This window comes from Hermetia illucens, chromosome 6, assembly GCF_905115235.1.
Source record: "Hermetia illucens chromosome 6, iHerIll2.2.curated.20191125, whole genome shotgun sequence".
NCBI classification, from domain to species: domain Eukaryota; kingdom Metazoa; phylum Arthropoda; class Insecta; order Diptera; family Stratiomyidae; genus Hermetia; species Hermetia illucens.
In genome coordinates this window covers 5,448,073-5,462,696 of record NC_051854.1, presented here as the reverse complement: position 1 = coordinate 5,462,696, position 14,624 = coordinate 5,448,073, and the positions used below count along the sequence as shown (strand labels likewise).

The 14,624-nt window shown below is 44.0% G+C and overlaps 1 protein-coding gene across 1 annotated transcript; it reads left to right on the top strand.

The window, feature by feature from the left end:
* Positions 1-4,079: 4,079 nt before the first annotated feature.
* LOC119659161 (PHD finger protein 20-like protein 1) lies at positions 4,080-14,342 on the top strand. The gene is made up of 5 exons (XM_038067111.1): positions 4,080-4,834; positions 4,889-6,201; positions 6,260-6,392; positions 6,455-7,983; positions 13,897-14,342. Exons 1-5 carry the CDS (start codon positions 4,497-4,499, stop codon positions 14,049-14,051), a joined length of 3,468 nt encoding a protein of 1,155 aa, XP_037923039.1. The 5' UTR covers positions 4,080-4,496; the 3' UTR covers positions 14,052-14,342.
* Positions 14,343-14,624: the final 282 nt, after the last annotated feature.

Here is a 14,624-nt window from a genome sequence, read left to right as displayed (position 1 = left end):
CACACGATAATGGCATATATTAACTGTTATATCCCGCAAACCGAATTAAATTATCTTTATTTTTTCGTCCGCCGCTTCAAAAAACGGTTTGAAAAGAAAAAAGATAGAATTCTTTACGAAAACTTGGATAAAACGATTCTTACAAATTTGATTCAATTCCCGGTCCGTACAGTACTTCATCCTCTTGGATGGCTTCCTCCTGAACTCTTCCCCTGGCTTTTCTAAGGTAGATCCTCGCTTCTTTTGCTGCAGCTACTACTTGAGCTTCTGACTTTGCAATCCTTTCTGCATTTTTCTTGTCCATTGCACTGAAACATCGGCTTCTTGTAATCACGTCATAGGCGGCTTTAAAGTCACTGAAAATATGGTGTAACTGGTGGGCATATTCCGGCAATTTTTCCATCGCTTGCCGCAGAGAGAAAATCTGATCTGTTACTGATTTGTCTAGAGTGGAGCCTCTCTGGTATCGGCCAATGATGTTCTGAGCATATGGGGCTATCCGGCCTAGCAAGATAGCGGAGAATATCTTATAGATGATACTCAGCAAGGTGATACTTCTATAATTGCTGCACTGCGTGATATCTCCCTTTTTATGAATGACAAAGATAATGCCTCTTTGCCAGTCGTCAGGTAATCAATACGCTGTCCCACACCTTGAGCACGTCTCGAATAAGGCCCTTAAGCTCACAGTAAAATATAGACCAGACGTGTTTGCTGAGTTGTTGGAAGCGTGCATTTCAACCTCATACTGCTGGGCAAGGTTAGTAAACCAGCAATTGAGCCATCCTTCTATGGACCCATATGCCCTATAGACACTGTGGAGAAAATGTTAGAGCCGGTAATCTACAATAAATTGCTTCTAGTTGTTGAAAGGCAAGCAAGCTTTTCCGATTGGTAGTAGCCACCGATCCCAAGTACCACTATACTATACTATAAATCCTATCTTAGTCCTATGACCAATAGCTATGAATATTTAACCAAAGATAGCTTTGGTATGATACCGTTAATGGACGCCAAGAGTCCGTTGTCTCCGCGAGTAACTCACAAGGCTCATATAGGGCCCATTGTACGAAACATCATATACATCGACGTACTCAATCTTCCTATTCCACATGGAACCACAATGGTTAGTTACGCCAACGACATAGCACTAATTGTGATCGCAAGGCGTCTTAAAAATCATGAGTCATACCAATGTGGAGCAATTATTGCTTAGTTAGAAAGCTCTTGACAGACACTAGTGGAAGACACGAGTGGGGACACTAGTGGAGAACACTAATGGAGGAAAGAACCGAAAGCACCTTAAGAGAACTTAAACCCGCATTAGAATTGAAAATCATACCATCACTTCCAAGCCGTTCATCAAATACTTGAGAGTAATGATGGACATGGAACTAAGTGATATGGTAAACAACATTTTCAGTATGCTTGTGATAAAGCATCCACGGCGAGTGGATGATGCTGAATGTAGAAGGGTCGCGGTAAACTTGTAGGTTACTTACAGCCAGCAATCCCAGTTTAGGCATCTATCAGACATAAACTGAGCGGCTTCTACAGCAAAACCGGGTATGTTCTGTCTTCAGGACCATCTCAGATGATGCAGCATTCACCATCTCGGGAATGATGCCGATTGACGTGTTGGCAGACGAGATGACGAGAATATACAACGCGAAGTCTACCTGTCTTCATCATCATCATCAACGGCGCAACAACCGGTATCCGGTCTAGGCCTGCTTTAGTGTTGGAGTTCCTTATTCCCGGTTTTGCGTCAACGTCCACCAATTCGATATCCCTAAAAGCTGTCTGGCGTCCTGACCTACGCCATAGCTCCATCTCAAGTAGGGTCTGCCTCGTCTTCTTCTTCTACCATACATGTTGCCCTTATAGACTTTCCGGGCTGGATCATCCTCAACCATATGGATTAGAAGACCCGCGCACCGCAACCTGTTGAGCTGGATTTTATCCACAATCAAACAGGCGCGGTATCCCTCATAGGTTTCGTCGTTATGTAGACTACGGAATCGTCCTTCTCTTGAACGCGGCCAAGAGTTCACAGTTTTTTTTTTGCTACGAACCCAAGTCTCCGAGGAATACATAAGGATTGGCAAGATCATAGTCTTGTATAGTAAGAGCTTTGACCCTATGGTGAGACGTTTCGAGCGAAACAGTTTTTGTAAGTTGAAATAGACTCTGTTGGCAACTAACAACCGGGCACGGATTTCATCGTCATAGCTGTTATCGGTTGTGATTTTCGACCTTAGATAGGAGAAATTTTCAACGGTCTCAAAGTTGTAGTCTCCTATCTTCATAGTTTTCGTTTGACCAGTGCGATTCGATGTAGTTCGTTCTTTCGTTTTTGGCGCTGACGTTGTCGCCATATATTTCGTCTTGCCTTCATTAACGTGCAGCCCGAGATCTCATGCCGCCTGCTCGATTTGGATGAAGATAGACTGTACATGCCGGGTTGTTCTTCCCATGATGTCAATGTCCTTTACCCCAAACGAAACATCAAGAACACTCAGGCCGCATGCCCCGCAACGCCTACCATTCTCCTTCTTACCTCTCCTTGTCTTCTAAACCACTTTTTGCTTAAAACTGGACAGACCATATCCCTTCCCCGAATCTCTTATTTTCAACAAAAACCTCGAATAGAATCATTTTCGTAGCCTAGGGAAAGAGGATTACAGTCCCATTTCGGTCCTCGGTTTCAAAATCTTGGAAAGGTATGGTAGCGATTAGTTGTCCACCCACTTTGGCCAGCAGTCGTCAGTAGGTAGGTAGGTATCAATGGTCGCACCGAGGAGCCCAATTAGCACTCTGAGGCACCGTTTTGATGCCACAAACTCCTACTGCTTGAGTAAGAGCAAGGAAACTGAGACCAGCAGGCTCTGATCATCAAAGCCAGTCCGCATCTTCCTGAGGTCCTCAAAGTATAGTTTACCTAGTGCCCATATTCTGGCTTTAACTAGAGCTGGGTAATTGGAATTGCCTGAGGGTTTCCTCAATCTGTCGATTCTGGCAACATATCCCGTGCAAACCGCCTTAATCATGATCTGAAACAAGAGCTTTTGCTATCGAATTTTGTTATAGGCGAGGTGAGTATTCACCATGTGAGGTTTGCGACTGCTAAGTAGTGTGAATAGATTCTACCCTTAAAAGTCGCCAGTGGGACACAGACTGTGCCTCCCGGGACACTGCTCAAAGCAGAGTCCGCCACTCTTCTCATTTTTCTCTATGTTCCAATGGCCTAGAGGAAGGTGGCTTTGAATGACCCAGACTGTTTAGCGTATCCCTGCACTAGCTTGGAGGCTAGGCCGCTTGGATCGAATTATGCCCCAGCCATCGATAGGTTTTCAGTATCGCCCGTACTTTCGCTTGGAATACACTGGCGAATCCGAATATTCGAGAAAACTTTTGCACCGACTCCACAAAACATCTTTAATCCGTCGCTGATGAAAACTGTGCCATCACCTTGTGAAAGGTCGCCAGTCTTCCACTCTCTCCTGGTTGGAACGTCCACAGCATATTTCATCGTTAAATTCGACCTGCATGTGGAATAGTCCGTAGGAAATGCCCAGAGTTCCCGAGGTGTTTCGTCTATGATACACTGTACGCCACAGAGGTGAAGTTCCAGGGGGTCCAAAGCACGTATTCTTCTGCCCAAAATTTGTGGAAATGGGTAGGAACCGAGAAGCAATTCCAGAAGAAATGCTGGTACCAGAAAGAGAGTCGTGGAAGAGGGCTAGACTACACAGCAATATTCAAGAATATTTCTAACAAGGCAGTACGTGTAAGAGGGCAGATAGACAGGAAAGTGTTACTGAGAGCACATTGTAAAGTATTTAACTCTGTTCACCCTACTTTGTTAATGAACGCTAACTTCTATTTATAACCACTTTCGTGACGATATTTCACGCTTTGTCCTTGTATTACTGAGCAGTCAAAAATTAGATTATTGAGAAAAACATATTTTTTCCATTTTTATTCTTTATATCACGTTAAGAATTTTCAAAACAATTGTTTTTTTGGCAAAAACGCCTATTAGCCATTCGATAACCAACTATAAGAATTTCAAAACGGGAAATCCCAAAACTTCCCGCCGATTTCTCTAATACCACATATTTCCTCTTGTGCAAAACTACCTTTAAATTTCACAACATGGCGTCTTCTATCGGTAATGCAGACTCATAAAGTCCATTCTTCAAATGACAGTTTGGTGTGCACGCGATATGTACCGAATTACGATTTCTTGTCTGATCAGATAAATGTATTCAAACGTTTATATCTGGCGCATAGTTATAGCAAACACAGTGCCTTTCGGATAAAAGTTCTAGTGAAAAGTGTCGCTTTTATTTCCGTTAAAACGCGGTTTGAAAATCTAAAGCCGCGTCGTCACCGAAGATCACCCTTCCCCCGAACGGTCAATTCTCGCGTGACGCCATAGCCGCGAAGAAAACAAACCAAAACGACCGGACAAAAGCCGCGCAAGCAGCATTATGACGCGTCGTTGCATAATCGAAGGTTGCGCGTCAAAATCAGGCAATCCACAACATCGCGGCGTCACATTTCACTCATTTCCATTTGATTCAAAAACTCGTGAAGTTTGGCTGGTGAACTGTCGAATAAATCCCGAGAAAAATATCACAAAAAGTGTTCTAGTGTGTTCGCGACATTTTCGTCGAGCCGATTTTCAGCCGGCCAAGTCGAATAAGTATCTCTTGAAACAGGGAGCGGTTCCGACGATTTTTCCGTGGGGAAAGTTTCCGCCGCCTGCTCAGACGACGACGACTGCTGCAAGTGAGGCGGCGCCGCAAATTGCGCTACAGAACGATATGTAAGTTGTCTAATTATTGCGCAATTGGGATTAGTTCATTGCGTGTTCTTTTAGGGAGGTTTCTGCCACTGATACGAACGAGAGCTTTGGAAGCGCAGAACAGGGCGATCAGGTCGAGAAGACTGCCCTGAAGCGATCCTCGCAAGACTCTTCACTGCCGTCAGACGCGAAGCTGTCGAAACTGAACAGCCCGGTTGCTGCGCCGACCACTTCACAAGACATACAAAACCTTGTTCCGATGGGTACGATACCGGCGGCCGCTGGAGGCCGCAAGTCAGAGACGGTGTCTGGATTTGTACCCGGTGTTCGTCTGGAGGCGCAAGATTTCGACGGTATTTGGCACACCGCTCGTGTAATGGAAGTGGACAGCGACGAGCGCGAGGTTTTGATACGATTCGAGAAGAGCGGCAAGTCCAAAGGTCCCACGGGTGCCGAGGAATGGATACCAATGAACAGCAGCCGATTGCGGCAGAAAGCGTCCGCGGCGAGCAAGCTGCCGAACGTATTCGTGCTGGGGGAGAAGTGTCTGGCTCGCTGGAGTGGCGCCCGCAGATTTCCGGCCACCGTGCAAAAGGTTCTCGGCAATGATATGTATGAAATCCTGTTCGACGACGGCTACATGAAAGTGTTGAAAAGTGCTCACATCAGCAAACTGAAAATACCGGTTGGAAAGAGCCAATCACCGTCTACATCAGCAAGCCCTGCCCCTCACAAACCAATAGCCAATTCTACCCCAGACAAGTCGAAAATTAAGGCACAGGCGGCGAAGAAGGATTGGCCACTAATTTCCATGAGTTCGTTGAATCTCGCGGAGCTCAATCTGCCCGAGATTCCGAAGGACGGTGAGTGGTGCTGCCACTGGGTAAACGACCAGCCAATAGGCCGCGAGGGATTCCTGACCGTAGGCGACCACAAAAAGCCAACAGTCATCGTAGACGATTGGCGACTGCCGCCTGGGTGGACGAAACACATGTACCAACGCTCGAATGTCCTAGGCAAGTGGGATGTGATCCTGGTCAATTCGAACAACAAACGCTTCCGCTCCAAGGCGGATCTCAAGCAATATATTGAAGACTTGGGACAACATTACAATCCCGACGTCTACGACTTCAGCATACATCGAAGGCGGGCAAAAGACATTGGAGCTTATGTTTATACTAAAGATTACAAACCTCCCCAACCGGTGAAGCCACCACCTCCACCCTTGGAACCCCTTCCGCCACTACAACCGCAAAGTCTTATGCATAACGCTGGACAGCAGAATTCCAGCATCCAATCGCTGCTGTCAACGTCGTCTCCGCCCTTGTTTGAACCGACTTCAGGTAAAGGCGGCGAAGACGAGTCCATGCAGTTAGAGGATGGTTACGGTAAGCATCTAGTTTGGTCTATTCAGGCTCCACAACTAAAGACTGGACCCATTTTCAGTTTACGTTGGCTCCTTGAAAGTCCGAATCATTGACAACCTCTTCCGCTGCCCCAAAGAGAACTGCAACAAAAATTTCCGGAAAGAGAATCACTTGCAGATCCACATCAAGCATTATCACGACGACATTGCAAAGTAAGAAGTATTTCGCTGTTTCGTCTGTAATTTAACAAATCTTGGTTGTTGCTTATGTACAGATTTCTTGGAGATTGTCCCAATATGCAGGAGCTAGCGTGCAAGCGCACCATCGGGCACCCTCCGGATGAACCTCTGCCCAAAAACTATCTACCCAACTCGCAGTACTTCGCAAAGCTACACCAGCAAGACCTTCAGAATAGAATGCATCGCAAATCAATCTCAGCTCCACACGCCCCAAGCATTTCAACGCCAACCCGTCACGAGGGCTCGGACAGTTTCTTGATGTCTACAACTGCTGACGATTCCTCCAAGCTTCTTGAATCCTCTATTTCTGATTCAATCGTCGGATCCAGCACCGTACCTTCGAGTCCAGCCGTAGCGAGCCCCTCCTTCGTTCATTCCACTGGCGATGAAATGTCCATGCCTCTGATTGAAGAGCAGCAAAAATCAGCGCCACAGCTCCAACCGCAATCTCATTCGAAAGTTGCGTCTCGCAAGACTGGTGAAAGAAAGAGCTCGAGACAGAGGCTGCAAAAGAAATACGTCACGGCGAGTACGTCAAACGTTTTCGACAACTCGTTCCACATGACAGATTTTGAAGAAACCAGACATTCCTTCAATGGAACCCCCGAACATCACAAGGTCACAAAAAAAGCAAAGTTGTCCCATCCAACCTTTGTTCAAGACCCCAATTTGGACGGGAACACAACCAGCAGCGTGCCGGATCAACCTCACAGCCAAAGTCCGAAGTACATACAGGAAAATGGCGAAGTGATCAAAATTGTTCGAATGCGATCGGAAGAGATCATCAATTGTATTTGCTCATTTGGCGAGGAAGACGGTCTAATGATACAATGCGAGTTGTGCTTGTGCTGGCAGCACGGCATCTGCAATGGGATCGAAAAGGAGAGCCAAGTTCCCGAGAAATATGTCTGTTATATTTGCAAGAATCCAGCCTTGGGCCGCGCAAGTATGAAATATGTCCACGATCAAGACTGGCTGTACGAAGGCAGACTACCGACAGGAAATTATCACGCCTCGAACCCTAAGCTCCAAGATCGGTTCAATATGTTGCGTACTAGTCACACACTAACAGGAAACCTGATTGAGTTGAAACGATTCCTACACAGCTTACGCGTGAAGATCAACATAGCCGAGAATAAGGATCATCCGAAAATGTACTTGTGGGCGAAGAAATGGGAAAGCTCTCCGCCCCGAGCTGTGGAACGAAAAGTTGAGAAGTTTGAAGATATTGAAGCAATCAATCCAGATAAAAAGGAAGCAAGTGATGCGGATGTCAAGGAAGAGTTAGATCGGGAAGTCGGAGGAGACGGGCAGGCAGAGGTCAAAGCGGAAGGGGAGAATGCTGGCGCTTCCGAATGTGTTGAGAAGATGGAAACGGAGGATAAGCAACAACAGTCTCTGGAAAAACCAAAGGAGGAGATTAAAGTTGCACAACAACCAAACATCCCTCAGCCGGAAGCTGCTATTGATCCGGTTGAGTGTCAGTTGCGGTTATTGGAGCATATACAAAAGCAACAGTCGTTGGTGGTGGAGCGATTGCAGGATATCGAATCGGATATTGTTGGTAAGACATTTATTTGCTTTGTTTTCTTTTCTGAATATGGTTGGCAAAGATTTAGGGCTTGCAAATTAGGGAATATAAATTCATGTTCAACAAGACGAAGTACATTAATTGAGTCAGTGAGCAAATATTAGGTTGGCGGAAGAATATTGTCAGATTTTGTCGAAAGATGCGCTTGAACTGTATTTTCTAAGGCAATACTGTAGCGATTTTAACAAGTAGGCGCGCATTGGAAAGGTTACTGTTCATAGAATATTTTGCGTGAAAAAAGTGCAGAAGTCATTCCGATCAATCGTTTAAAAGTTGTTCCATTTTGAGAATGAATGTGTAGAGCGAGGAAATTCGTATTATTTTGAAATTTTACTTCCTGAAAGACAAAAATGCGTCGAAGACCCGTGAAAAAATTTGGGCAGCTTATGGTGACGATGCTATAACAACGCATGACAGCACAACAATAGTTCAAGCGATTTTGTCTGGAAATTTAGATGTCAAAAAGGCACCTCGCTCTGGACGGTCAATCACGGAAAAAGTCGACAAAATAAAGGAAAAGTCCATGGAAATCCAGATGCGATCACACGTGAGATTGCTAAACATAGAACTGTTTTAAACCATTTGCATTCATCAATATATTGCAATATTTCGAGTGATTCTCTTTATTAAAACAAATGAAAAAATACAGTTGAATTTACTCGACATAATTTTGTCAACAACCCGATCGTTATGTCAGTGGGTCCCAGGTAAAATTGGTGGATCGTTTTTCTTTTCTTTCCATTCAAAATTTCTCCAGGAGATTAGGCGAAAGTACTTATCAGCAGTGGATAGTGGAGGTATGTTGTTTTTTCCAAATGGGTCATTTATGGGCTGGCCAATTGGGTTGGCCACTTTTCTCGGTCCGCCTGGAGTCGAAAGGTTCTTAAATTACAATCTAGCGTATCAAGTTTCCATTGGCTTTTGGTTCGTTTCACATCGACTTCGGTGGTTAGGCCCATCTCAGCTAGCGCATTATCATCGACGAGGATTGCATAACTCTTCCTCTCTGTCAACTTCTCCACGGTCGCGGGTGTTCTCATTTTGGATTTAAGACGTTCATTGATATATCAATTGCAAAGGGCGTCCGTTTTAGAGCACCAATTCATCAACCAGATTGCGCTGGTCACCCCATTGGCCGAGGGCACTGATCCGAGACAATACAATCGGTCAGTTCTCGGCAGATCACTGACAGTGCTTGTTCCACTGGGATCGGTTGTCAAAAATTATGTTTTATTCAGTCGGAGCGATTATTTCACTTGTTAATAGGCTTTCGAGATACGGTGTTTTGTTTGTTGATTTATGGCAGTGACTGATGGATTGATGAATATTTAAATTTTTAAACAAAATGTGTCAGTCTAGCTGCACTGATGATAGATTGAGTGTATTGCAGTTGCCACTGGTTTCCTAATCGAAGCATGACAACTTACCTGATTTCCAACTTCAACTTCTAGTTTTTTTCTCATTGTAAATATTAAGCCAGCTATATACGTTTCAGCTGGGATGTCAGTTGCGCCTGAATTCCACAATCCATACTTCACACACGTATCGACAAGTCGGAGGGCACCATCAGTTGAACCCTGGCCATGAGAAGCGTTGGACTTAGAATTCATATGGTGAACGAACCGCTCACTACCTAGCCCGCCTGTACGGCTAAAGTCGGACGAGTCATCTCACGCGCCGCCCTGCACGAACTTCCTTCAAGCCAGCCGTTTTTCGATCGATCACCGGCTGCATGTACAGATAAGTCCAGGTGGTTTAATGTGAGTTCTTGTCGTATAAACTTAACCCCACGGTCTTCTTAAGATACGAATTGATTTTGTGACCACAATCAGAGCCGCGCTATAACAAAAACAACGGTACTAGTCTATACACAAATCTTTACCGAAATACGGAGTACGGCATCTGAGTTGAAACGCAACCCCGCTTTTGAGGCCCGAAGGTCTCTTGTTCGCTACGGAACCAACCGCTACAACTCAGCTGAAAGTGCATGAACCAGCAATTCTCCTGAGACATGTAAATTCAGAGGCCTATCCCGCTTCCCATGATACCAGATAACCTCTGATGTGGCCGAAGCCCCTTCAGATAAATCACCGTGCTGACTCGGGTATGATCGACCAAGGATTTGAAGCATTCCCTGTGGCGCCACTTGAAGGTTCTCCTTCGCCACTTGGTGTTGACTCGGCCGAAATCGTCTACCTCCTCACTACCTCTGAGCACCGGCCGCCTTTAAAGTAGGAACGGAAAAGCCAGAACGACCCCACACACATTCTGGCTACCGGTTGCCTGTGTCTACTCCGCTGATGTAGCACGTATGCTGAACTATACTAGGTTGTTCAATAAGCTTTGCGGCTCGATAAGAAAAACACAATTTTATAGTTTAAAATACATTTTATTATTCAGTATAGTCTTCGTGAAAATCAATACACTATCACTGAAGTGAGAATCTGAAAGGGCTCCCATTACTTTCCTTGGCATTTATGCAAAATTTTAGTCGAATGTCGTCAATCGTTGGGTTTTTTATTGCAAAACTCCAGTCTCGGGTACAATGCAGCTGCAGTATCAATACATTGTGGCACCGGCAGCAATCCAACATGCAGTTGAATTGGTCCCTTTTATTCTGCATCCACGAGGCATCTCCTCTGCCAAACAATGGGCGAGAGACCCACTTCGCAAACCATCTAACACTTCAGCGAAAATTGCTCTAAATAATGGAGCTATGCATAAAACGCCTCATCGTTCACAGGCTGTTCCGGTATAACCCCGAATGTTGCCGCTAATCCGACAGTTCAGCTTCATTCAGTAGCCATATTTCATCAGAAAGGCGTGACCTGGCGGATCTATTGACGTTCAATCAGCCCCAACAATAGAATCGCGCCAAGAAAACGATGTCGCATATTTTACGTGATGATTTTGGACTCCGAGCATACAAACTTTACACAAAACATTATTGTCGCTGTGGAGGAGTGGACTAGCGGCGGTCCAGAGTTGAATACACTGGATTATTGCTTGTGGGCACAACTCAAGTCGATAGCCTAAAACCGCACAAAACTGTTAAAGGGCTCAAGAAAGCGATAAAAAAAGCGGTCTCGACGCTTTTGTAGTGTGTCGCCATACAGGGGGGAGAGGGCATTTTAGATAAACTGCACATATTCTGACTTGCCTTTATCTCTACTTTCCAAATATATAAATTTCATTTTTCCCTTTTCGGGCGCACTGAAGTACTGACTAAACTTTTAGCCATACCGTGTGCAATATTTTTGACTGCATTAGGATTAAAACGAGCTAATCTCCGTCACATTTCTCTTCCGTGAAATGAAATATAGTATCTTCGACCGTGTAATAACTTTCTTCAAAACAATGGACCCCCATTTAGGCTCCAGGCGATTTCATTAGACCTTATCGAAAGGACAAACTACAAGCAAGTTTCCGCGCCGCCCGCCTACCTCACCCAGAAAAGAATGTCGCATTTTTATTTTTTGCTGACCTTATCCATTACACCTAAGATGCAACATTTTGATGTGAATTGAGGGAATTTATTAATGATGAGTTACTGTCGTCATTGGATTCAAAAGCAGCTACCACATTCGACAGAGAAATGACATGACATTTCTTAGAAGGGTTCGATTCACAACATTGTAGAGGACGCCATGAAAAGGACAATCAAATTAGGTCAAGAGACGTAACATAGATTTCTTTTTATCACTTCTGGTATTGGATGGTTTTTCGCTTTTTCTTCGTGATTGAATGAGGCGAGTTTCCTCAAAAACTAAGGAATAGCGCATTTCCGCTGAAAACTCCCGAAAAGGTACCCCCGCGGGCTACCAACTAACCACCTCCCCATCGTCAGAGAACTAGCATGGAACTGTTTATCACATTACTTCCGATTAGCCCCCCCCCCCTCTCCTTCCTTGAGGAGCTTTCAAATCAAGGATTTCCTTATATCAAAGAAGGGAAAAAGGAGGAAAGAATATGTCAGTTCAGAGAACCTGCTACCATCTGACCTCTCCACTAGTCGAACTTTATCTTCTTTGCAACAAGAAGAATCCGAAAGAAATGTCAGCGTCAGAATTTTCCCGACAATGTGGTCTGAAGAGAGCTCCCCCGTGTTCAAATAAAGTTATTGACTAACCCCATCCCACTTTCCACAAGAAAGAAAGGTGTGATCGGCGTCGTCCACAACTCAATCGCAAAACACAAAGTCAGGAGATTGTGCATGCCGGACTGAAAACTCCTTGCCCCCAGCTGGATAAGGAAATAGTCGGTCTCGCCACGCTTTCGATTCAATCACGCACCTAACATGCCAATGAGCCACGCAGTCCATCCGCCTCTTGTCTCGTTTTACCAGGAGAGTTGCAAATCGTATATTATGAAACAATTCTGGTGCAGCAAGGAGACTATTTGGCGTGGTGCAATACTTTTCTCTCTGCCCGTGCGGCACAGAAGATCTCTGGCCAACCAAATTTGGTCGCAGCAGCAAGCATTTGTCCGTCGTATCGTGCTTCATGTATCTTCAAAGGATTTGGGGAAAATCCTCCCAAAAAGGATTAACTTGTTCAAGCCTTGATAATGCCAAAAACGGAGACGAATCCGAAAGGACTACCTCTAACACTAGAACATTTGAACGGAGCGCAGGTCACCATGGATGTTTTCAGCCGCAGAAATGTGGGAGTCTACAAGTAGCCTCAGACAATATATAATCGAAATTCACACAAGCTTAATTTTGCGAATATATCACTGTCTTGTGCAGATAACATTGATCCGTTGATGCTTACTTCAACAATCCAACTCGTCGGTCCCGTCCGAAGTTCCCCGCTCTATTGATCTCTGGTAAAGGCAGGAAATTAATAATTTGTTGAATGAAACACAACGAATGGCTTCGAGAACTCTTTAGTTAATTACTTGAAAAGGAACCCGCAATTAGAGCTAGAATTCCAAGCAAGGATAATGTAAATGTGTAAATAATGGGAAGAAGCTGGATTCCGTGAAATACCCTTAAGAATAAACGAAATCTTGCCTCACCAAAGAACAAAAAGTTTCGAACTGGTATTGTCGTTATTACCAAGTCGTAGGTAATTTAGTGTGGGAAAGATTAAAATTTGCCTTGCATAGTCCAAGACAAGTCTGACATTGGGCGTGGAACCTAATCAAAGACATTTAAAGAATTTTACCACTCTTTGGAAATGGAGGAGCAATTAGAATATCCTGCTTTGGAGTCAGGTGGAAACGGTGCGCCGAAAGTGGCTTCCAATCACCCAGAGAGCAAAGTCTTCACTTCTCAGCCAATACAATTCAAGACCATCGTCATTTGGCTCTGGAACGACTACTGCCCGGTACACAATTTGCACGTCCAGTACGAATCGATAACATGGGGCGGAATTTAATCTCATCTCGATAGAGAGGTTCGAAGGACACGCTGACGAATTTGAGCTTGGTCGCGATTGCTGCTAATTGTCGTTGGAATTTTGGCGAGCTAGGGGGTCGGCATAAAAATTGTCTAACATCACATCTTTTGTGTCAAGTGCGACATCCCTGATATCTTCTGTTCCTAGTGCGGGGGCTGATGTCCGGAAATCGTAATACCTGAACCGTCAAACTTGCGAGGAACCGTTGCATCGCCTCGATCGTCGTCCTTGGGGAATCCATAAATACAGCAATTTTTTCGTGATAACGCAATCCAAACCGTCCAAAATAACTACAGGATTTGACTCCATGATGTTAATTGAATTTATATGTGCAATTGCAAGAGTAAAGTTACAGCCAATCATAAAAATTAAGAACTGTTTATTGGTTTTCAATTCGGGATGATTTTTAGAGTACAAGACTTTGGTGTTGGAAATTTATATTGTCTTCATAACTAACGAACTACACTTTATTTTCTTCTTTCAGAATTGGAATCGCTTGACCCTTCCAATAATCTGGACACCAACGAGTTCTCACGAACCAAACAGACCTTAGCAATACTAATTAAGGATCTCGAAATCATGCAAAATATCGCAAAAATCAATACAGTACCTCCAACTAGTTATGTACCCTATGCTTAGATATTCATTATTGCCATACATTCTCCCCCTAATTCCCCTCATCATCCTCATACTTTTTGTTTATACAAACACATTTCCATTATTAATTCCTCCATTGAAATATAAATTAGGATATCTACAAAACTTTTTGTGATGATTCATAGCGAACTAAGTTTGTTTGATCTTTAAAAGATTCATTTTCTTATAGGATTTTCTGATCAAGTCGTTATCAATTATGTGTACGTATGGATGCGTAGTTATTTTTTAGAATAATAATTAAAATAAATCTTGTTTATTCAACAGCACTTAAAATTCTTGTATTTTCTCTTATCTTGTGATTTAAAGGTGGTGCTTGATATACAATTCAACGAATACAAATTTTATTCCTAAATAAAGAAAAAAATCAGCAAAATGCATCCATATTGTGAAAAACATGGCGACTGCGGTAAAGCTAATCAGTAAACTGTGTATAACGCAATTCGTTATTGTGGGGTGGCTTACAGGATTTCGAGAACAAATTAAATTTTCCGATGTAATCTCCTACTTAGAATCTAGCATTATAAATGGATCATTGTGGGTTTTCAGAAAACGTAC